We start from the raw sequence: 21662 nt of genomic DNA, 5'->3' as shown, positions 1-21662 counted from the left end.
GATGTTTAGTTTGAAACTTCCGTTGCACAAACAGTACATCTACAGTCACAGCTGTGCAATGATAACGAGTTGAAACAGACAACAGATGCAACACTTTTTATTCCTTGTGTATTAAAGTGGGTTTTTTGTATTTTTTGCTCTATAAATTTCTAGCAGCTTTCATACACACGACCTTAGTTTCCCACGCATCCTGTGTTTTTTATAGTTGTAATGCGAAACCTTGTGCATTCGTTACCCACAATGCCCCTTGACCCTGATTCACTCGACTCTACAGATTAACACTACAGTATCTGTAGCGCTGATCTTTTGAAGAGCCAATCCCAGCCGACTTTGGGGGACAGTTGCCATCCCTGGACAGTTTGTCAGTCCATCACAGGCCAAGACAAACAACCAGTTTACAATTTACCACAATATAGCAAATTTACCGGCCAACTCCACACAGAAAGACCCTGACCAAACTGGGATTCGAACCAGGGACCTTCTGGATGTGAGGCAACAGGTCAAACCACTGAAACTGAGATTGGAGTCTGGAGTTTCTTTTAGTTTTCTATTTAGTTTTTTTTAATTCCTAACCTTCATTATTAACTTCAACAAGACAAACATAAGAATGTAAATGTTGCAGGTGAGAAAAGGGTAAAAATAAAACACTATAAAATGATTTAAACATTCACTAGGCAACAAAAAAATATTATTTAAATGTTCATAAATGACACAAAGGCCATTAGGCTCTCTCTGGTTATCTGGTTAATATCTCTAGTTTGATATAAAGTGAACCAGGTGTAAACACAGGTCAGGTTTAGTTCTGCATGCACAGACATCATTATATCTGTGCAGGGGAAGTTTTGCACCCTGATGCATGTGTTATAATATTTTCAAACATGGGCTGCAGCTGTTATTTCCATCGTGATCGTGAGCAGCTTTGTTGTAAACGGTGACTGGGAAGTAAAGTCTGATCTGTGGTCTGACTCTGACACATCCGCAAACTGTGCGACACGTAGCAGAGACTCAGCTGCGTTCATCAGCCTCTTCCTCATCTTCACCCACCGGATATCAAGTGTGTGTCAGCGGAGCAGGACCCGAACCAGGCTGAATGCTCGCCTGCAGCTTGATGTCATCGCCCAGGACATTTAAACAGCTTTGTTCTGAGTGAATGTTTCGGAGGTTGGAGGAGCAGGAAGTCAGAAGATGGACCCGGACAATAACTCCACTTCCCTGGTGGAGAGGACCCTGTGGTCCGTCTGGGTGAGCTGCTGCTGCTGCTTCTCGATACAAGTTTGATCATTGAACCACAGTGAAGTTTCCGGTCTGTTCACAGCTGATCTCAGGGTTTTTAACTCATCAACAAATGAACGTTTGACAATAGGAGATAACTGCGATGTTTTCTATAGACTCTAAATCACCTAAGATATTATTACACCACACAAACAGGACACACAGCTCTTTTAAATGGATTTTAGTGCGTTCTCTTCTCTCAATATTTAATTAATCACACATTTTTCTGTAGCTTGCATTCAAAGATGTGCTGAATTGTAACAATAGCATAGCAAAAACCGAACACACCACTTTTTAGTGGAGTTCACTGTATTTTATATGAATATTATTATTAAAAAAAAGTTGCTTTTTCTCTGCTCCCATGTCACGTGACCCACTGACTGCAAATCAATGCCGGATTGAATCATATTATTTATATCCCAAGATAAACAGGACACACTTTTATGTTGTTTCTTATTCTTTCTTTTTTTGTTGGATTTTAGTGCTTTTAAATTTGATATGGATAAATGTATATTCTTTCATTATCTTCCATCCCACTGAATTCTGACTCCTGCGCTTGATTATAATATTATCCAAAAATGATTGAATAGATAAAAATGTATTTGTGTGCTTGTTAAGCTCCTCGGTGGAGGACAAATAGGTCCCATGTTATCCCTTGTGAGGGAAAATGCAAAAAATTACAGGATGAGTAAAAATGAGAATTGAAAACATACAAAAAAATGTAAATGTTGAAAATAAATCGAATCTTTCTCTCCGTTTCTTCCCAGTATTATATAACCGGAGCAGTGAACAGACTTCTCCGTCCAGAGCCCACGACCCCCGAGTACAATGACCACGACTCCTTCCAGCAACCTGCAGCTGACAGTGAACCTGCTGACAGCCGTCAACCAGACTCCGAGGGACAGGGTGTCGATGAAGAACGGCCTCTTGCGACGACCTCTCTGCTTAGTTCTCCGAGGTCGGTTGTTGTCTGGGAGCTTTGCAGCACAGGTGATGACCTCGGGCTCGAGGAAGAAATCATGCAGTACCGAAGCCAACAGAGTGGAGGCCCTGAGAGCAAAGCATCTGAGGAGGCTGAGGTCACCAGAGAGGAACAGCTCGGCCAAACAGGAACTGATGATGCAAGGTTGGTTAAAGCTGCAAGAGAATACAAAGAGGTAGAGGATGGTGATGAGAAATGTTTCCCTCACGGACAAGAAGAGACGACAGAGAATGACGGCCCTTTAAATATAACAGTAGATGACATGAGTGAAGAGCTGAGGGGAAATGGAAGACAGGCCGGTGCTGAGGAGGATGACCACGGAAAAGTGGATGAAAAGGGGGAAGATGATAAAATGCACCTTGAACATGAACCAACTTTGGAGATGGAAGATGCTGAGATAACGTTGTGCTTGAGGACAGATCTCAGTCCAGAAGAGGAGCGTTACATGCACAGAGAAGAAGCAAGGCTGCTGAGGGATGCAGCGGGAGAAGGAAAAAACCGTGATGGGTTGTCACAGCTGGGCTCGGAAATCAGAATCGCGTACGATGAGGGGAGAACACAAGTCAAACATCAGTTACTCGTCTGTGAGGAGCTCTCGGAAAATGACAGAGAAGTCAAGGGAGACCCAGGCTCTTCCTCGCTGGAGGATGAATTAACTTTGACCTTCGTAGAAAGTGGTAAAGAGTCAGAGGGCGTTGGACATGAGCACGTGATGGGGGAGCTGGGTGAGGACGAAGAGGAGACTGCAGACCACCAGGCGATAGATGAAGAGTTTTTTACTGAACAGGCTGCATGTAATGAAGAAGTTGTGCAGAATTCTGAAGCAGAGCTGCAAACAGCTGAAGTTAGAGATACAGAAAAAGAGGATGTGGCCAAATACATCGAAGTGCAAACCATAAAACCAGAGACGGATGATGTGAATGATGAAAAATTGAAAGTGGCAACAACAGACGTTTCAGTGGAGGAGAGATTTTTTGATAAGGATCAAACAGAAGTGGAGAGTTTTTCCAGTGAAGTGCAAGACAAAGAAAGTAACATGGAAGCAGCATGTACGACCGCTTTAGTTACAGTAATACCCAAAGGCCAAACTGGACAGGAAATAAGCGGAGAAAATATTCCCCCGGGGGAAGGCGAAGGCCATGCCGTTGTGGTGGAGGAGCTGCAATCTCCGACCAGCCAGGGAACACAAGGGGGAGTTCCTGACTACAACAATGAGCCTGGGCCAGATGAAAATACAACACAAAGGTTCCTGGAAGTAGGAAATTACAAGGAAAGCAATGCCACCCTATTACCAGAAGAGGTGGAGAGCAAAGAGTGGGAGAACCTTCAAAACAGTGGCACTGGACGTGGGTTTTCCCCAGTGAGGGAGCATAAGAAGGAGGAACGAGACGGAACAGAAGATTTTAAGAAGGAGGATACAAAGATACTGCAGCTTACAGACGCTGGATTACCACAAGAGACTGAGGAGACGATTGTTGAACCAGAAATCGAAGGATCAGGACAGAAAGACGAGACATTCTCGAGCTCGATGAGGACGAGGATCGGAGAGTTAGAAGAAGAATTTGAGACCCACGTTGGTGCAACAGAGGAGACTCCTAAGAAAACAGAAGAGCAGGATGGAACTGAAGAGCTGCTGGTTGACTTTGAAACTCATGAAGATTTAAGTGGAACCAAAGAAGCTGCAGGAGGCGACGGGGAAACGACGGGAGAAGCTTTGAAAACCCTCAAGGCTGAAGAACAGAGGATGACAGAGATGAGTTTCTATCAAGTGTCAGGAGATGCTGAGCAAAACAGTATAAAGACTCTGGATTTCAAAGACATTATCGAACCTGGATTTGTGAAACAATTGGACGAGCCTAAGTTACCTGAAGGTAGTAGTGTAGAAATGCACGATGCAGAGATAGATATGGAGGAAACTGGCTCTGGAGTTGAGGAGCAGGGAACAGAAGATGAAATGGAGATCAAGAATGAGATGGAAGCTTTAAATCTGGCAGCTGAGCTAACTTCTGAAAACAACAAAAATATTTGGCTTGCAAAATCGGAATTAACGACACCAGACGAGTCGCTGGACAGTAAAAATCAACCGTCAGACGAAGCATCTGAGGCGAGTGCTGCAGCAGATCAATTGATGACAATCAAGGGCAAACCAAAGGATTTGGATGTGATAGGAAAGGAGGAAATGGAAAAACTTGGGGCCGAATCAGAGGAGAGCTCCTTCAGTAGATCTCAAGACCTGATTGATGAGGCCATCCTTGATTTGTGGATAGAGACAGCATCGCTCAAGGACGGAGACGGAATGGAACAACGTGAAGGGCCTGAACCCGGAGGACCTCTGGTCAAAGAGAGAGAGGAGCAATCGGATGAGACAGAGGAGGAGAACGAGAAGCTTGTGGAGTCGATGTCAGGAGAATCTGGATTAGTGAGCGACACAGAAATGTCTCCATCAGCAGCAGAGTCTGAAGTATTGGACCAGTCTGTCAGTGGATGGAGTACAGACCACAGTGAGTCCCATCTACTGGAGTCAACAAGCTCTGGGTCCCTTCAGGACATCATGGACTTGTTCGCTGGTGCATTAGAATCAGCAGACGTCTCCGAACTGTCTACACTGCAGCCTGACTCTGAATCTCAGGATGTATCGTTGGAGGAAGCAGCGGAAACGGGGCAGTCGGATCTGACAGAGGAGGAATCGACCCATGAGACAGGATTTCACCCTGGATCTGGAATCATATCACTAGAGGCTGGATGTTTCACAGTGAGATCGGATCAATCTCAAGACAAAACAGATGAAGAACAGGTTGAATCAGCAGAGAGTGAAACTGGAAAACAGAGAGAGATCGACTGGAAACACTCTGGAGAAGAAGATCCTGAGACTCTTTACACAGAAGAGAAAACTGAAGATGCAGATGCACCTGGTGAGGCAGCTGCGTCTGACTCTCCAGGTGAAACTGAACACGCTGAGTCAGGACGACCTGGAAGTGGCTCAGAGGTTTTGTTACAGGACCAAATCACGGGGACGGATTCAGAAGATGTCACCTTTGATGAGAAGTTGGAGCAACCACAGGACACCGCGTGGTGGGAGGATATCGCTGAGGGAGCAGAAGAGCCAACAGCAACTCAGGTTCAGATTGATGCATTGTTTCTAAAATAACATATTTAAATGTCAAAGTGTTCATAACCTGCAGAGATGGTGTGAGCTCAGTGTGGTTTTGTCATTGCAGGTGGACGGGTCTGCTCTGGACTTCACCCCACAAAAGTCGAGGATTGCTGTGAAGAACCCTCGTGTCAGGCCGCCCTCAGATCCCCGCTCCTTGCTGCACATGCCCTCAGCGGATCCCACGCCCTCCCCGCGGCTTCCAGTCAAAGTCCCTCGAGGTGTGCCTTTGGGAGGCATGGGCATCGGGATGAAACTGCCAGGTATGGGTCACTTTAAGTCGTTTCCGGAAATTGGGTCCGTACATTTTCAGGAGTTTGTCTTTTACGCACGAGTCTCATTCTCTCTCAAATTTGACATCTTCGCCTGTGTCTTGCACGTGTATGGCGCCTTTTTTTCCTCCTGAGATATTCGTATTTTTATTCTTTTCAGTTTTGGGTCATCGGCATGCCCATTAGCATTTTCTGGACATTTCACCAGGGGCTTGGAAGGAAAGCTTCAAGAAAGTGTACCGAGCAACTGACCCTCGTTCTCATATACAGACCCTTCAGAAAATGTCAAGAAAATATCCACAACAATGAATTTCTCATAAAGTTTCGTTTCATAGTTTGTAAATAATGTCACATATATTTGTTTTCCAGGCCTTGGCGCAGGTTTCCCCGCTTTGAAAAAGACCAAGCGTGTGATGACGGAAGAAAAAAGCTCAGACACCTTTTCACAGGTATCATTTACCTTCATTAGTAGTCTGTGAATCTCACGTGTTGCGGTGTGAACATGTTTACAATGTCGTCACATCAACAGGAACCTGAGACAAAGACTGAGGAGCAGAGTGACGCCATCAAACAAGACGAGGAAAAACCCAAACCTAAATGGATGCCACCTCGACATCCAGGGTAAAAACATTAAAAAAGAAAAGTGACATTCTGCACAAAAGAGACATGAAGTTTGATTCTAACTTTAAATTTTTAAATGTCTCACCAGATTTGGAAATCCCCTCATGTCTGAGCTGAAGAACAAACTGAGGAAGCCCACAAACGAGTGATGAAGATGAATGGTGTGAAGATTTGATGATAATGTACAAATGGATTTATTTTTTGTTGTATTTGTCAAACTGGATAAAGTGATGAGATGTTCGTCGTGTCGTGTTTGAGTTTTATAATAAAGCTTCAGTGAAAAAGAAACTTGTTTAATGAGAAGTAGTTAATGAGGACTTCTCTTTCCATGGAGACAGCAGGTGGCAGTGCTGCTCTTTCCTCTATGAACACCGCTCACAGTGCACACGAAGAAGAAGTGATCGGGCTCTTACTGTTAATTCCATCCAATTGGTTCGCTCATGGGCCGAAGCATCATGGGGCTTCATTTGCTCTACTGCGCCATCAAGTGGACATTAAATGTAAATGTAATTATAACGACACGATGGATTTCCTGTGTGAAGCTTTGAATAGAATAAATTAATGAATGATGTTTGTGATGCCAATACATAAACTATTATTATTAATATGATGTCTGTCTTTATGATGCAATGGCGTGGTCAAAAGTGAAAGTGGAAACAAATTAGTGAGAGGGTTGTGATGTGAATGTGCTTGTGTTACTGGGTTTGTGACTTTGCTTATGTGTGTGGGGGGACAAAATGTAACACGTACAATAGAGATTTTCAACAGTGCTGGGTTTCAGGCGGTGTCTTTTTTTAAAAATAATTTCGCCTGCTTAAGAAAATATCCTTTCACAGGACACAGATGAAGCTGAGGTACAAAGAAAAGATACCGCAAGTTTGTACAAGTTAATAAATGAATCCCCCCACCCCCCCAATACTCTAGAATATATTGCAAGCAAACGCACAATAAAGTCCCACGACAAGTACATGTGTGTGTGTGTGGGGGGGGGGCTTCGAACGTCATCACATACGTCATCAACATAAACCTCGATACGCGCTTCTCAAAAATCATCCTGGATTACTCGAAACCTGTGCTCGACACACGCTTCGAAGCCTCGACACGGTAGGACACATCACTACTTTTTGCTCTTGATTTTAAAAGTAACTTAGTTACTTTACAGATTACTTGATTTTAAAAGTAACTAAGTTAGATTACAAGTTACTTTATTAGTTACATTCAGCAGCTGCCAACAACACCCCCCCCCAGCCGCCTCAACATAAAAATGACAACCGGTTTTGCCAACACTCACTTTATTTGAAGTGCATTTTTAACAGTAATGTACACAACAACAACATATAATGTATCTCCTGACATTTTAAGTTGAACTTAAAAACTATTTCCTGAAAAAATACATGTTTTTATAAAAATAAAAAAAAGACAGTCTTTCTTGACTTCACTTAACATAAATACTTGTTTTTATAAAAAATAAAAGAATGACAGTCTTTCTTGAATTCACGTAACATAAATACTTGTTTTTTTTATTGAAAAATTAAAAATAAAATAAAGACAGTTTTTCTAGACTTCACTTAACATAAATACTTGTTTTCCTAAAATAAAATAAAGACAGTCTTTCTTGACCTGACATATTTAACTGTTAACACTGTAATGGAAAAACTTAATACTTATGATCTACATTGTTTATAAATGTAATTATTAAATTTTTTTCAACATGTTTTATGAACCTTGTACCTGTTGTTCACAGCATTGGAGAAGCAAGGAGTGGTTTTACAAAAAGCTGTTCTGTGAGGCAGCCCGGCATTGACAGTAGTAGGGATCTTGTTTCTTGTATTATGGCACGAAACGAGGGCGATTCAACTTAATTGTCGCATAGGCTACATGACTTCACTTCCAGAGACGCAAGAAGAAAATCAAATATATTGCGACGGACTGGGTTTATGTTTGGATTTGACGTATGTTCAGTAAAACACCGTGTTGAAGGAGCGTTCCGATATCCTGAGGTCAGTGAAGGGGTCGGGGTGGGACATGTCACTGTTTGGACCAATAGGATGGGGTTGTTGGGAACGTCAGGCCCTCACTGGCTGGTTGTGTCGGTGAACGGGGGGCAATGAAGAAGTGAAGGGTTGTTGATGTGTGCGAGTGAGGGTGCGAGTGACGGAAGATGATAATAAAAGACAAAATAGTAGCACAGTGACTTGGAGGAGTAACTTTAATCTGATTACTGGTTTGGAAATAGTAACGCGTTAGATTACTCGTTACTGAAAAAAGGGGTCAGATTAGTAGAGCGTTACCGGCATCACTGCTTGTGATATACTTTTGAAATTGCTTTACCTTGGTTTGTAATATTGCAATCATTGAGGACTAAGGACCTGGATTTAACTTCTAAAACTATCTTGTGATATACTTTTTTTATCAGCTGCTAACCCTGGGACAAAGTTTACACAACCAAAGAAGCACACATTCATCAGAGGTGAACCTGTAGTTGTACATTACAACCAATCTTTATTTTGTAGGACTTCTGTTGTTAGGACTCATTGTTGGATCCAACCCCGCTGACTAAAACAACTCAGCTGTTATTGTGATAGTGTTAAAAACAACATATCTGAGCTCATCTTTCTTCTCCTGAGAGACGGTCCTGTACCATCATCCAGTGACCGTGATGTCAAGATGGCTGACACACCTGAGAAGACATTTGAAGCTAATCCAGGTGTCGCTGTAGCTCCGGCAGCGAGTAGAGGTGAGACAAAGTGTCATTCACAATCTGTGCCAGACGTTCTTTCCGAAAGTTTGGGCCATCAAGGCACGGATACGGAGAACAACCAAGCACACACCTTCAAATTGGATGACACTTTAGATTTGAAGGTAGACTCGTTGGTAACTTCAACGCCGATGCCTCACTGTAACGTTTTCAACTTCAGCTCTGAACACGACATGGGCAAAGCCATCGCGGCACAGAAGAGGCTTTATGGGGACGGACCCGGTAAGCAGGTCGTTCAGGTGCCACCCGATGTTCCATCCAATTTAATCACAAACCGAAAAAACCCTGATGCAACCGCCAGCCAGATCCCACTTGCCTCGTTGGAAAGCTGCCTCACAGCTTTTGAAATACCACCCAACCTCTGCACTTCCAGGAAGATGTGAGCCGACAACTTCAAGACTGCCCATGACGAGACAGAGAACCCAGACTGAAGCAGTGAAACTCCCTGCACCTTCAGCACCGGGGGTAGGGCTTGACTGATAAGTATTTTTTGTACAAATGATTGATGGCATTTTTGTTGAAAGGAATATTTCAAATGAACTATTTTGGTCTTTGTCAGTATCATCTGTTAAATTCACAATTTTTATGATTGAGACCAGAGAACAAGCGCTGCCTGCTTGTGTTGATGATCGTCTCTTGTTAACATCTAATGTTTAAGATCACAGGGATTTCAAACTCCTACAACTTGCGTCCTACAACAACTGGTAAGCAGTATGTAGTCGTCTTTTTAGAGTGGGATTGGTGGAAAACAGTTGTAAATATTTACAGTAAATTATTAAAATGGGATGAGATTTGTGAAATATTTGTTTACACAAAATAGTTTCATTTTGCTTTACATCAGTCTTAGTGTTGTGTACATCAGTGTAATGGCTTCTGTATGAGAAGTGTGTGGTCGCACATTATTTACATCTCTCTCCATCTTCCCTCTGCTGATGTCAGCTTCCAAGCAGCCCAACACTGGCCTGCTGAGACCCCCGCTGAGCAGCATTCCATCGGGCCTCCAGAGACCTGCACCAGGGCTCAGGCCTCCTTCAGCTAAAAGTAACCTAGGACCTGCAGGTAATAATACAGTGGTCAGACTTGTTTTGGTCAGTTATAAATAGGAAAAGTATATGTGCAAAAATTTATTAGTACATGGTTGAAATTGCTTTACCTTTTGGTTTGTAATATTGCAATCATTGAGGACTAAGGACCTGGATTTAACTTCTAAAACTATCTTGTGATATACTTTTTTTATCAGCCGCTAACCCCCCTGGGACAAAGTTTACATGACCAAAGAAGCGCACGTTTATCAGAGGTGAACCTTTGCCAACACCAAAGAGGAAGAAAACAGGTAAATACTGACGTGCTGTACATTACAACCGATCTTTATTTTGTAGGACTTCTGTTGTTAGGACTTATTGTTGCATCCAACCCCGCTGACTAAAACAACTCAGCTGTTATTGTGATAGTGTTTAAAACAACATATCTGAGCTCATCTTTCTTCTCCTGTCAGACGGTCCTGTACCATCATCCAGTGGAGCTGAGACCTCAACTGCCTCTGATGCTGGGAACGGATTGAAAAACCCGAAACGACTTGGAACCAGCTGCAACCAGAGAGTGTTACCAGCTTAAGCCCAAAGCGACGGTAGGTTGGACAAATGCCACACTCTTCTGTTATGCAAAGCTCTTGACTTTTAGTGAGCTACTTACTTACCGTGCTACGTGCCTTTCAGACGCTGCAGTGCCCGTCAGTGCTGCTGCTGCAGAAAACATGACATCTTGCAACGCAGCCAGCAGAATCAGAAACCAGAAACTGCCCGTAAACCACCATAGATCTCAGCTAGCTAAACCACAAGGACATGGTAAGCTGGGACTGCAGGAAGGGAATTGTTCATACATCATCTGCATAATAAGATCTTAGGAATTGGATGTCTGTGTTTAATGCACATCCATGTTTTTCTGTAGATGACACCTTGTGTTCAACCTAGTCTGTGTAGATTTTTGTGGCCAATTCTTACACTGGATTGTTTTATAATGCTGCAAAATGTCTATTTACATCAGTAAAGAAGTGACACAGGTAGTTGAAATGGAGCTCAAACTGGTGTCTCTGGATAGTAACAGTGTTCGCTGGAGGAAGTGAGAGTAACAGAGGATGTATAAATGAGGAAACCACTGTTACTCAACTAAAATTGTATATATAGAGGAAATGAAAATTGACTGAGACCTCCTCCACAGTAATGATTCACCTTGTGTTGCAGGTTGTGCCAGATGTGTCGTGCTGGAAGAGCAGCTCAAAAAACTATCAGCAGAAAATAAGAGACTGAAAGAAGGTATGACACACATCACTATTTTTCATCCCTAATAATTCTTGAAAAATAATTAAGCATAATGTTTGATGTTATGAAATGAAAGAAATATAAGTCACAGTCCTTCAGGTGAGTTTTCATTCATCACACCACCGATCAAATAGTTTTGTCCATTTTCATACGAATGGCTTTACCCCAATGTTAATTTAACATTTGCTGAGTTTTGAATTTCTCTGTCTTTTCCAGAGCTGCTGAAGTACAGTCAAGTCAACAAGGAGAAGAATGACGAATGTGCCAATGAAAGCCCACTGTGAACTTTTAATATCACATCTGTTGTTTTTTTTTTAAATTGTAAAGTTACGGCTTCACCGTAAATGTATATTCTAATCAATAAAGTACTTAATATATTAAAAATACTAAAATGTATTTTCCTTGACAGTATTGTATAATAAAGATCCTCAGTAACTTTGGTTGACCAGTCACTGCACGACTGAAGTGTGGTCTGATGTGTGTGCAAATAATATAACTACACTCCTGACATGGATGCAATTATATATTCAACCACAGCATTTGAATGCTTTTCATTATGTGTCGCCTATCCTTAAATAATATAATTATTGGAAGATGGGAGAAAGCTTTGTTTTCAGTGAGGGGGAAACCTTCCACTGCCAGAGTGAATATTAAAGTGAACTAATGGACAATGCTGAAATGAAGATATGTGTGAGTGTGTTTGTACTGTTTGTGTTCAAACTCTCTAATATGCAGTTTAATGTGTGGGACATTTGAAATAAACATAGTGGTGAAACAGATTTAAATGTCTATAAAGTTATTAATATTATTAGGGCCCGAGCACTGACAGACAGTGAGGCCCTGTTAAAATTGTAAGGATTATTATTATAATTTTTCACGCAAATTAATTGGCTTTCTGAGGGTTTTAACATGCTCAATTTCTTATCAAAAATTTGCAGAAAATGTACGTATTCTGGAGTATTGAACGTATCGAACGCGTTCACATTGGCCGATCCTCAGAAAAATCGATACACAGGTGTTTCATGATCAAACAAACAAAAATGTCTCAAGGGGCATTATGAAAAACGCAAGAATTCTCAAAAATTTGGACATTTCCTCAAACATTAATACTTTAACGAACCCCCTTTAGGTCGCTTTGATTGACGGTCTTTGATATTTCATTAAAGAAAACAGGGATCAAAGAAGACAGTAGATGGACATATAATTGGATCAGAGACTTTATATTTGACATGTTAATTCAGGTAAGAAATGGATTTATCAGGAAGGTGAATGTTGGCAAAGGGTCATTAGCCCAATATTTGTTTCCATTGTGATTAATGATATGTTCTCTCATGTTCTCTCTTGGTCCTTCACTTCTCGTATTCACACACTTCTTGCGCAAGTTACCCAGGTGCACTACGTCACTCTCTGGGCCCGTTCCTTAAAGGGGCAGGCCATACCTGCAAATGTTGTTGCTTATAATTATTACTAGTAGTGACATATGTAGAGGCATGAGTATTACCAGTAGCTATATCTGAATTATTTATCAAAATGGCACAGCCTAGACATTTTATAGACAACCTATTGCGTGAGTACTTTTACTTTTAATGCTTAAAGTAAATTATTTAAAAGTAAGTACTTTTTACTTTTACTTAAGTAGGATTGTTGATGTAGTACTTTTACTTTTACTTAAGTATATATTTTCTTGGGTACTTGTACTTAAGTACTAAACTTCAGTACTTTCTCAACCACTGCTCGATACACAGGTGTATCATGATTATTCTTGTTTAGGCCTCTAAAAACAATATGAGGCACTACCGTGATCCGCCGCTGGGTGGCAGTGTGGCCCGGCAGCCTGCAACATCAGCTGTGAACTCCATCCCTATGATTTGTAGATCTGCAGTGAACTCCCTTTCCGAGTCCTTCCGCGTCCTCAGCCCGTCGGTCTCACGCTCGTATCTGTGGCCGTCGCGTAGCAAAACTGGATTTAACGTCGACCCAGAGTGGACAGAATCACCAGAGGACAACTTCCACCCGCAGATAGGCGAGTCCGACCCCACATATGACCGAACTAGGTGCTATTTACCCGGGTTAGAGGAGCGGATTCGCCGGCTGCACATGCGGGGAGGCCCGGTGCGAGGCTAGCGTTAGCTTAGCAGCAACGTGCCCGCGTTGGTTTATCTGATGCAACTGCTGTGTAAGCTTGTTAGCTAATAGGCTGAGGTGCCTTTATTTTCTTTATTTTTTTACATTATGTTTGTTTTGTAAAACCGTCGTTTTTAAACAACGCAGCTGTAGTTTGGAGTTCAGTGATAAAACGTCATCGTTTAGCTGGTCCATATGTCAAAGGCAATGCTAGCTTAGTGGCGGTCTGGCGGATAGCGTTAGCACGTACTGACGAGGGATGCTAACTTTACCGGTACATTCCACCGGAAGTTCTAACAAAAACACGGAATTAACGTTTTTAAAATGTTAAACGCTCTGAAAGTTTGTAGATTGTAAACTTAGATCACACAGTTAAAATACACAAACAGGAACGTGTTGATTACTAGCTAGCTACGTCATGTTTATCTTGGTAACACACCGCAGTCCTTTCTAATATGTTCTATATTGTGTGTTAGCATAAGCAATGGTGTTAAACAGTAGTGTTTGTTTAAATAGGAAGATGAAATCCACCTGCTTTTCTAGAAGGTGTTTTAAACTTACAGGTCCATTTTACTGATGCAGCCATGACGGGTTTAGATGGATATTTCATTCCCTTCTTACAATCCACAGGAATCAAAGCAGTTTTAACACAAAGCAGAGCATACACACCTCCACCAAGGCACAAATGTTTAATTAAATTCAATCACAAGATGGGAAACACTCTGGTTTATATTAGTCCCATCAATGGGGCCTGGTTTGCTCATCCATTGTTGCCTGGGGAATAGTTTCCCACACTGCTCAAAATAGAAGATCTGGATGCACAATCAAAATGAAACAGGTTAATCGCAGATCCATAACACATCCTTCCACCAAGTGTCATGGTAATCCATCCAGTAGTAATTGTGTAATGGTGCTGACTAACAGACAAACGAGCAAACACAGATAATGCAATTCTTAGCGGAGGTGAAAAGGGTCAAATGATCTGGAAACCCTCTGTAATTTTGTAATTTCCCCTTCACAGATTGACATCGACCTTCAACCATGTCTCGTTTCTTCGCCACCGGGTCTGACAGTGAGTCAGAGGAGTCCTCGTCGGCCGATGAGATCACCCCTAAAGCACCCGGGACAACTTTCAAGCAGTCAGTACAACTTGCATTTGAATTCCATCACTAGATATCAAACTGTACTTGTAGCAGTTGTCTGACACATCTGCATGTTCTTCACAGGTCCTTGCTTCTCAGTGATGATGAGGAGGACACCAAGAGAGTGGTGCGCAGCGCCAAGGACAAAAGGTTGGTCTTTTTTATTTAAACTTTAAAAAATATATAGATTTTCTTGTACAATTTCGTTTTAAATGCTTTCATTTTTAAATCTTAAGATTTGAGGAGTTGACCAACCTCATCAAGACCATCCGCAATGCCATGAAGATCCGTGACATGGCCAAATGTCTGGAGGAATTTGAGCAGTTATGTCGAGCGTTCCTCAAAAGCAAGAATATAGTGGACAAAGAAGGTGTTCCTCCTTTCTACATTCGTCTTCTGGCCGACCTGGAGGACTATGTGAACCAGGTCAGTACCCCAGAGTTAAACCACAAATCTTTAAACACAGAATTTGAAGTTCATGTGTATTAACCTTGATTAATGCACTCTGGCATGTTTAATGTCACAGTCTCCGCTTTTGCCGTAGAATTGAAATAATGAACCTTATATTTTGTCCAGCTTTGGGAGGACAAAGAGGGCAAGAAGAAGATGAACAAGAACAACGCAAAGGCCCTCAGTACTCTGCGTCAGAAGATCCGCAAGTACAACAGGGAATACGAAACAGAAGTTGCTGCATACAAGGAGGTAAATTAGGAAACTTTTCCTCAGTGGTTTAATGCTTCAAACCAAATTCTGTGGTTGTACTGTGCCCAGTTGTAACTGTCTGACAGGGCGATGCTGCATTACAGCACATTACGTTCTCAAAGGTAAAATAAACCTCTGTGTCTTTTAGAACCCACAGGAGTCTGCAGATGAAGAGGAGGAGAAAGAGCCAGAGGATTCTGGTAAACTTGCTATTGATATGTTTGTTTTTGTTAAATCTGACGATCTCTCTACAAGTGCACAAGTAATTCAACAAACTACAAACCTTTAGAATATAGATATGAAACCTTTCACAGTCCAGGGGGCCACCTGGTTAATTACACTATTATGTATCATCATCGTAATTTTTGTTCCTCAAGGTTCCTCTTCTGACAGTGAAGCAGAGACTGGCGATGAAATAACAGCCGACGCCTTCTTGAAGAAAAAACCTGAGCCTATTCCAGACGCCAGCGCGTTCCTCAAGACTGAGAAGGGATCTGGGGTAAGAGGCCACATTAGAATCTGCTGACGATGACAAATCTAGTGCAAAAGACAGTAATTGTTGTGTTAGAGAACTCCTGCCTGAGGGGAATACCTAAACTAATGAGTTTTGCTCTGACAGGATGAGTCGTCTTCCAGTGATGATGATGATCCTGATAACTGGGGCTCAGATACCGTTGACAGTGGCAGTGACAGCTCGGACGATGGGGAGGGAAAAAGTGCTTCCCTGGCTGTGGTCTTCCTCAAGAAGTGAGTCTCCATTTCCACGTCCTTTTACCGTCACAACAGAAAAAGCAAGAATCAAGTATAGAGCACTGAATGTTCCTCAGTTGCACAGTCTTTCACATTTTGAAAACTGAATCACCGTATGTAGATACTTCCCTGACTAAAGTATCTTGCAAACTTTAAAATCCTCACTTTCTGTGCGTCTGTCCTCAGGGCCCACGATTCTGAGAAGTCCAGCGAAAAGAAACTTGGGAAGAAGAAGAAACCCAAGAAGAAAGAGCGGCTAGAGGAGGAGGCTGAGGAGGAGGGAGGAGAGGAGGTCGAAGGAGGCTGGGAGAAGGTCAAGGGCGGAGCACCAATGGTAAGGGTTGAACGAATGTCATTTTGAGAAAAGTGCAATTCGTTGTCTTTCTTTCTTTCAATCATATTTAGATAAAAACAGTCATGATAAAAAACCAAATAATATGGATAGAAAAATGATTGTCTATTAATGATATGTGGTGTCCATCGATGCGTCAGGAAAAGCCCAAGATGTTTGCCAAAGGCACCGAGATCAACACAGTAGTGGTGGTGAAGAAGCTGCATGAGATCCTGCAAGCAAGAGGCAAAAAGGGCACAGACAGGTAACGGCCTCGTTAAAAAACACTGGACTTTTCATTCATAATTAAACTAATTTAGTAAAATTAACACACAACACGTTTTATCTCGAGTTGCAAACACTTCTTTTTGGCATCACATATGCGTAACTTGTTTGTTGTTAATTACAAGACATTAAGTGATGTGTGACTCATCCATTTAAGCCATCATTACTAATTAAATGATCAATTCTCCATGTGACAGGGCTGCCCAGATCGAACTTCTCCATCTACTGGCTGCCATCTCTGCTGAGAACAACTTGGGTCAGGGCATCCTGGTCAAGATTAAGTTGAACATCATCGCCTCCCTGTATGACTACAACCCCAACTTGGCCGCCTTCATGAAGGTAGGAGAGGCGGTTAATCTAAACCTAAAAACCACAGGGGAGATTAAAAAACAATCTCAAAGACTTGCACGGAACAACAGAAAGACCCAGTGTGTACATTTCTATATTGGCCTATTGGAAAAATTATTATAACAGTTGAATGTTAAATCAGCTGAGACATGAGGTTAAATGCAGTTGACAGTTTTTTTTGATCCTGGTGAATGAATGTGAATCTGTCTTTGTTACCTTTAGGCCGATATGTGGAAGAAGTGCCTGGAGTGTATCAACGAGCTGCTGGACATCCTCTTTGAGGAGAACAACAACATCTTCATCGGGGAGAACATTGCAGAGGACAGCGAGAATCTGGCCGTCTCTGAAGAGGTATCTAGTCTTTTCTGCTTTTTTACCCTTTTCATTAGAGCTATATGAGATGTTTTGAGGTTGCAGTTAGTTCTAGTTGGTGAGTAGACCCATGTTATCTTAATATTTTGCCTCACTGTCACTTATGGAGGCCTCATATGTATATTGTACTTTTCATGGAATTACACATCAGCCACAACATTAAATCCAACAATAGTAGTTTAGATTGGTTTAGTTTGTTCCCTTCTGCACAACGTGTGGATGTGTCTCATAAGCCCAGATTAAGGATGGTGTTCCAAAGCATAAATATGAACCCATTCATTGTGTGTTTGTCAGCCATTCAGGGTGCGTGGATGTGTGTTAACTCTGGTGGAGAGGATGGATGAAGAGTTCACCAAGATCATGCAGAACACTGATCCCCACTCACAAGGTGAGTTAATACCGTAATAACACGATCAAGAATAATTTTAATGCAAGTATTATGATTTTAGAAGTGAAAGTAAAGATTGATTTTTGTGAAATTATTTTTATAGTATCCCTGATTTGTGTAGCTGGATATCTAATGGTTGTCAAACATCTCTGCCTGGTCCATTCCAATGTTTTGTTCTCTGCTCTTTTTCCAGAATATGTTGACAATCTGAAAGACGAGGCAGGAGTTTGTGGCGTCATTGACCGGCTGCTCAACTATCTGGAGACCAAAGGCAGCACTGAAGAGATCTGCCGCGTCTACCTGCGCAGGATAATGCACACCTACTACAAGTTTGACTACAAGGCCCACCGACGCAGCCTGGCCCTCCAGGGGGAGACCAAGGTAAGAAAAGCCCAGAAGGGAATCTGCAAGAAAGAACCTGGTTTCTGTATGTGATTGTGTTCAATGTTAACGCAAGTGTAACATGTCTCTGCTGTGTAGTCTGAGCAGGACCAGGAGGAGTGCGAGGGGGAGGACAGCGCTGTGATCATGGACCGTCTCTGCAAGTTCATCTATGCCAAGGATCGTACCGACCGTATCCGTACCTGTGCCATCCTCTGCCACATCTATCACCACGCTCTGCATTCACGCTGGTACCAGGCCCGCGACCTGATGCTGATGAGCCACCTGCAGGACAACATCCAGCACGCTGACCCGCCCGTGCAGGTAGGCAGGCAGACACAGAAATGCTACAAGAGCAGACTTGCAAGGGTGAATGCCAGAGATTAAAAAAAAACTTGTTTTTTTTCTTTTGTCCTAGATCCTGTACAACAGAACCATGGTCCAACTGGGCATCTGTGCTTTCAGAGCAGGCATGATAAAAGATGCCCACAATGCCCTGCTGGATATCCAGTCCTCTGGCCGTGCCAAGGAGCTTCTGGGTCAGGGTCTGCTCATGAGGAACATGCAGGAGAGGAACGCCGAGCAGGAGAAGATCGAAAAGAGAAGACAAGTAAGTCCAGGACGAGCAGATCAATGAACATCTCATCGAAGCTACCACATGCAATGAGCTTACTTGAGATAAAGTAGTTTTGTACCGACATTGGAAATACTTAAAGATCAGGCTTCACATGTGATTCCACAGAACCTGATTATTATAACATTGCTTTAACAGGTGCCGTTCCACATGCACATTAACCTGGAGCTGCTGGAGTGTGTGTACCTGGTGTCAGCCATGCTGTTGGAGATTCCATACATGGCTGCCCATGAATTTGACGCCCGCCGCAGGATGATCAGCAAGCAGTTCCACCACCAGCTTAGGGTGGGAGAGAGGCAGCCGCTGCTGGGTAAGCAACATGTTTCCTCACAAGCCTTTCAGACCAGTTAAATCCACAGAGAAACCAGAGAGGATCAATGCATCTCTCTTTGTCCTCCAGGGCCCCCAGAGAGTATGAGGGAGCACGTGGTGGCCGCCAGCAAAGCCATGAAGATGGGAGACTGGCGAACCTGCCACTCATTCATCATCAATGAGAAGATGAACAGTAAAGTGTGGGACCTGTTTCCTGAAACTCAGCATGTCCGCAAGATGCTTGTCAGGTTGGAGAAACTATTATGATCATACATCACCAAACTTATTTTCAAGTGTGTATACATCAATCTTATTAATGTGTAATCATGTTCTCTCTCTGTGTTAATACTCCCTGATACTTGTGGTAGCTGATGTGTCATTGTTGACTCAAAACTGTTAAAAACTCATTGTTCTGACATTCATTCATTTTAATACATTTTACAGGAAAATCCAGGAGGAGTCACTGAGGACTTACCTGTTCACATACAGCAGTGTGTACGACTCCATCAGGTAAACACAAGATGTGTATTTCTGTGCTAGAGTCAGACATTGATACAGAACTCTGAGCTTTTAGCTTGCGCTTTATTCTGTATCCTCTTAGACCAGAATGGCTCTGTCAGGTGTTGCTCTGTCTCCTTATGTGAATGCAAATAACATTAACAAGGCTTAACCTCCATCTTATCTGAAATGTTTTTACTTTATGAAGAAAATAAAACCTGTTTTTATCTGTCCTCTCAGCATGCAGACACTGTCTGAGATGTTTGAATTGGAGATACCCACAGTCCACAGCATCATCAGCAAGATGATCATCAACGAGGAGCTGATGGTAAATGTCACAGCCACCGTTCTGAATTTTAATTGGAATAGATGGGACTGAAAATCTTTATTGAAACTTCTGATGCATACTTGCATGAACAAAATATACATGTTCCATTGTAATTAAGGGTCCAAATGTTGTGTACCTTCCTACAGGCGTCGCTCGACCAGCCCACACAGACGGTGGTGATGCACCGCACAGAGCCCACCTCCCTGCAGAACATGGCTCTGCAGCTGGCTGAGAAGCTGGGCAGCCTGGTGGAGAACAACGAGCGCGTCTTTGACCTGAAACAGGGCGTCTACGGAGGCTACTTCAACAGAGGTGAGTTCAGACAACACACCGTCTGCTAGATGAGTTTGCACGTTGTTACATCCACCTTGTTTGACAAAGATCCCCTTGATATTACTGGTTAGTGGTTCCTTATTAAAATGTCGCCTGGATGTTCTTTGCTTTACAGATCAGAAGGGTGGCTACCAACAGAACAAGTCCTATCAGAGAGGAGGAGGAGGAGGTGGAGGTACGTGGCTGAGTTTGCACATCTGTTTGTTAGTAGTTGCTCCTTTAACTGTGTCGCTGACTCAGTTAGTTTGCATCGAATCAGTAATATACTTGTAATAAATAACTGTCAGCTTTAAAGCAGTTTGAACTGTTGCATTTGAAAGTTTGTGTAAACCTCAAATACAATCAGGTAAAGATATTTACTTTGTATAAATGGATTAAATGCTGCAGTGTGTTTTGCTGGTAGATAACCATGTGTTCATCTGTGCACGTTCACAGATCATAGAGGTTCATACCATGGGAATAGGTCAAACTACCAGAGAGGCGGCTACAGAAACCAGGGCCACGGCGGCGGCGGCTACCAGGGCCACGGCGGCGGTGGCGGCGGCTACCAGGGCCACGGCGGCGGCGGCTACCAGGGCCACGGCGGCGGCGGCGGCTACCAGGGCCACGGCGGCGGCGGCTACCAGGGAAACCGAGAGAACCAAGGAAACTACCAGAACCGAGGCAACTACCAAGACCGAGACCAAGGAAACTACCATAACCGAGACCAAGGCAACCACCATAACCAAGGCAACTACCAGAACCGAGGCAACTACCAAGACCGAGACCAAGGAAGCTACCAGAACCAAAGCAACTACTGAGCTTTGAACGTGAGGATTTCAGCCCCACCACCTGAATTAGTTTTCATTCCACAACCACAACCACCCCCTGGTTCTGTACTTGGCACTTGGCTTTGTGCTGTTCTCCTTGTTTGACTCAATACTGATCCTGAAACAGCTGAAGGTCAATGAAGTTATAAGCTGTTCTCACTGCAACTGCATAGTGATTTATCTTTTTTTTCCAGTTCTGCCACTTCCACTTCTTTGGATAAAGTTTTTTAAGATTATTGCTAAAAGAAAGGCAGTGCAGTGAGGCTGGTTTGTGGCAGTCCAGTCAGGTGACAGATACTTAGTATTGTTGACTCATGCGTGTCATACTTCAAATCAAATAAACAATAATAAACAGTGATTTCTGAGTTTTCTTTTTTGGAATAGAGAGCAATTTAACTTCAGGTTTAAGTCTGGATTTGCGTTGTTACGATGGTGGTTCACTTCTTATGCTAACGCATCAAAACCTGTCTACAGCCCAACTACTGACCAATCACATCAGTAGAAAACCAGTTGTTGATCGACAGGATCCTCATGCAGACAAAAGAGTTTAC

General features: G+C 42.7%; 2 protein-coding genes across 2 annotated transcripts; both read left to right on the top strand.

Moving 5' to 3' along the window:
* The first annotated feature begins 1081 nt into the window (after nucleotides 1-1081).
* Nucleotides 1082-6810, top strand: si:ch211-136m16.8 (uncharacterized). Its single transcript, XM_061095042.1, has 6 exons — nucleotides 1082-1242; nucleotides 2040-5372; nucleotides 5473-5668; nucleotides 6047-6126; nucleotides 6207-6298; nucleotides 6387-6810. Exons 1-6 carry the CDS (start codon nucleotides 1186-1188, stop codon nucleotides 6445-6447), a joined length of 3819 nt encoding a protein of 1272 aa, XP_060951025.1. The 5' UTR covers nucleotides 1082-1185; the 3' UTR covers nucleotides 6448-6810.
* A 6456-nt stretch (nucleotides 6811-13266) lies between these two features.
* eif3c (eukaryotic translation initiation factor 3, subunit C) lies at nucleotides 13267-21469 on the top strand. Its single transcript, XM_061095144.1, has 23 exons — nucleotides 13267-13397; nucleotides 14520-14637; nucleotides 14725-14790; nucleotides 14877-15066; nucleotides 15217-15342; nucleotides 15491-15542; nucleotides 15720-15841; nucleotides 15962-16089; nucleotides 16279-16426; nucleotides 16585-16688; nucleotides 16906-17047; nucleotides 17279-17407; nucleotides 17723-17816; nucleotides 18010-18197; nucleotides 18297-18521; nucleotides 18616-18807; nucleotides 18970-19141; nucleotides 19232-19391; nucleotides 19588-19653; nucleotides 19882-19969; nucleotides 20116-20281; nucleotides 20418-20477; nucleotides 20738-21469. Exons 2-23 carry the CDS (start codon nucleotides 14540-14542, stop codon nucleotides 21100-21102), a joined length of 3081 nt encoding a protein of 1026 aa, XP_060951127.1. The 5' UTR covers nucleotides 13267-13397; nucleotides 14520-14539; the 3' UTR covers nucleotides 21103-21469.
* Nucleotides 21470-21662: the final 193 nt, after the last annotated feature.

The sequence above is a fragment of the Limanda limanda genome, chromosome 21 (assembly GCF_963576545.1).
Source record: "Limanda limanda chromosome 21, fLimLim1.1, whole genome shotgun sequence".
In the NCBI taxonomy this organism is placed as follows: domain Eukaryota; kingdom Metazoa; phylum Chordata; class Actinopteri; order Pleuronectiformes; family Pleuronectidae; genus Limanda; species Limanda limanda.
This window is presented reverse-complemented; position numbering and strand designations above follow the sequence as displayed.

What these genes read in the sequence shown, in the direction of transcription:
- eif3c (XM_061095144.1), top strand. Translation starts at nt 14,540, where the DNA reads ATGTCTCGTTTCTTCGCCACCGGGTCTGACAGTGAGTCAGAGGAGTCC. An exon ending in CGCAGCGCCAAGGACAAAAG is followed by an intron (nt 14,791 to 14,876) that starts GTTGGTCTTTTT and finishes TTAAATCTTAAG; the next exon opens with ATTTGAGGAGTTGACCAACC. An exon ending in GTCCGCAAGATGCTTGTCAG is followed by an intron (nt 19,392 to 19,587) that starts GTTGGAGAAACT and finishes TACATTTTACAG; the next exon opens with GAAAATCCAGGAGGAGTCAC.
- si:ch211-136m16.8 (XM_061095042.1), top strand. Translation starts at nt 1,186, where the DNA reads ATGGACCCGGACAATAACTCCACTTCCCTGGTGGAGAGGACCCTGTGG. An exon ending in GCTCAGACACCTTTTCACAG is followed by an intron (nt 6,127 to 6,206) that starts GTATCATTTACC and finishes TCACATCAACAG; the next exon opens with GAACCTGAGACAAAGACTGA. An exon ending in ATGCCACCTCGACATCCAGG is followed by an intron (nt 6,299 to 6,386) that starts GTAAAAACATTA and finishes ATGTCTCACCAG; the next exon opens with ATTTGGAAATCCCCTCATGT.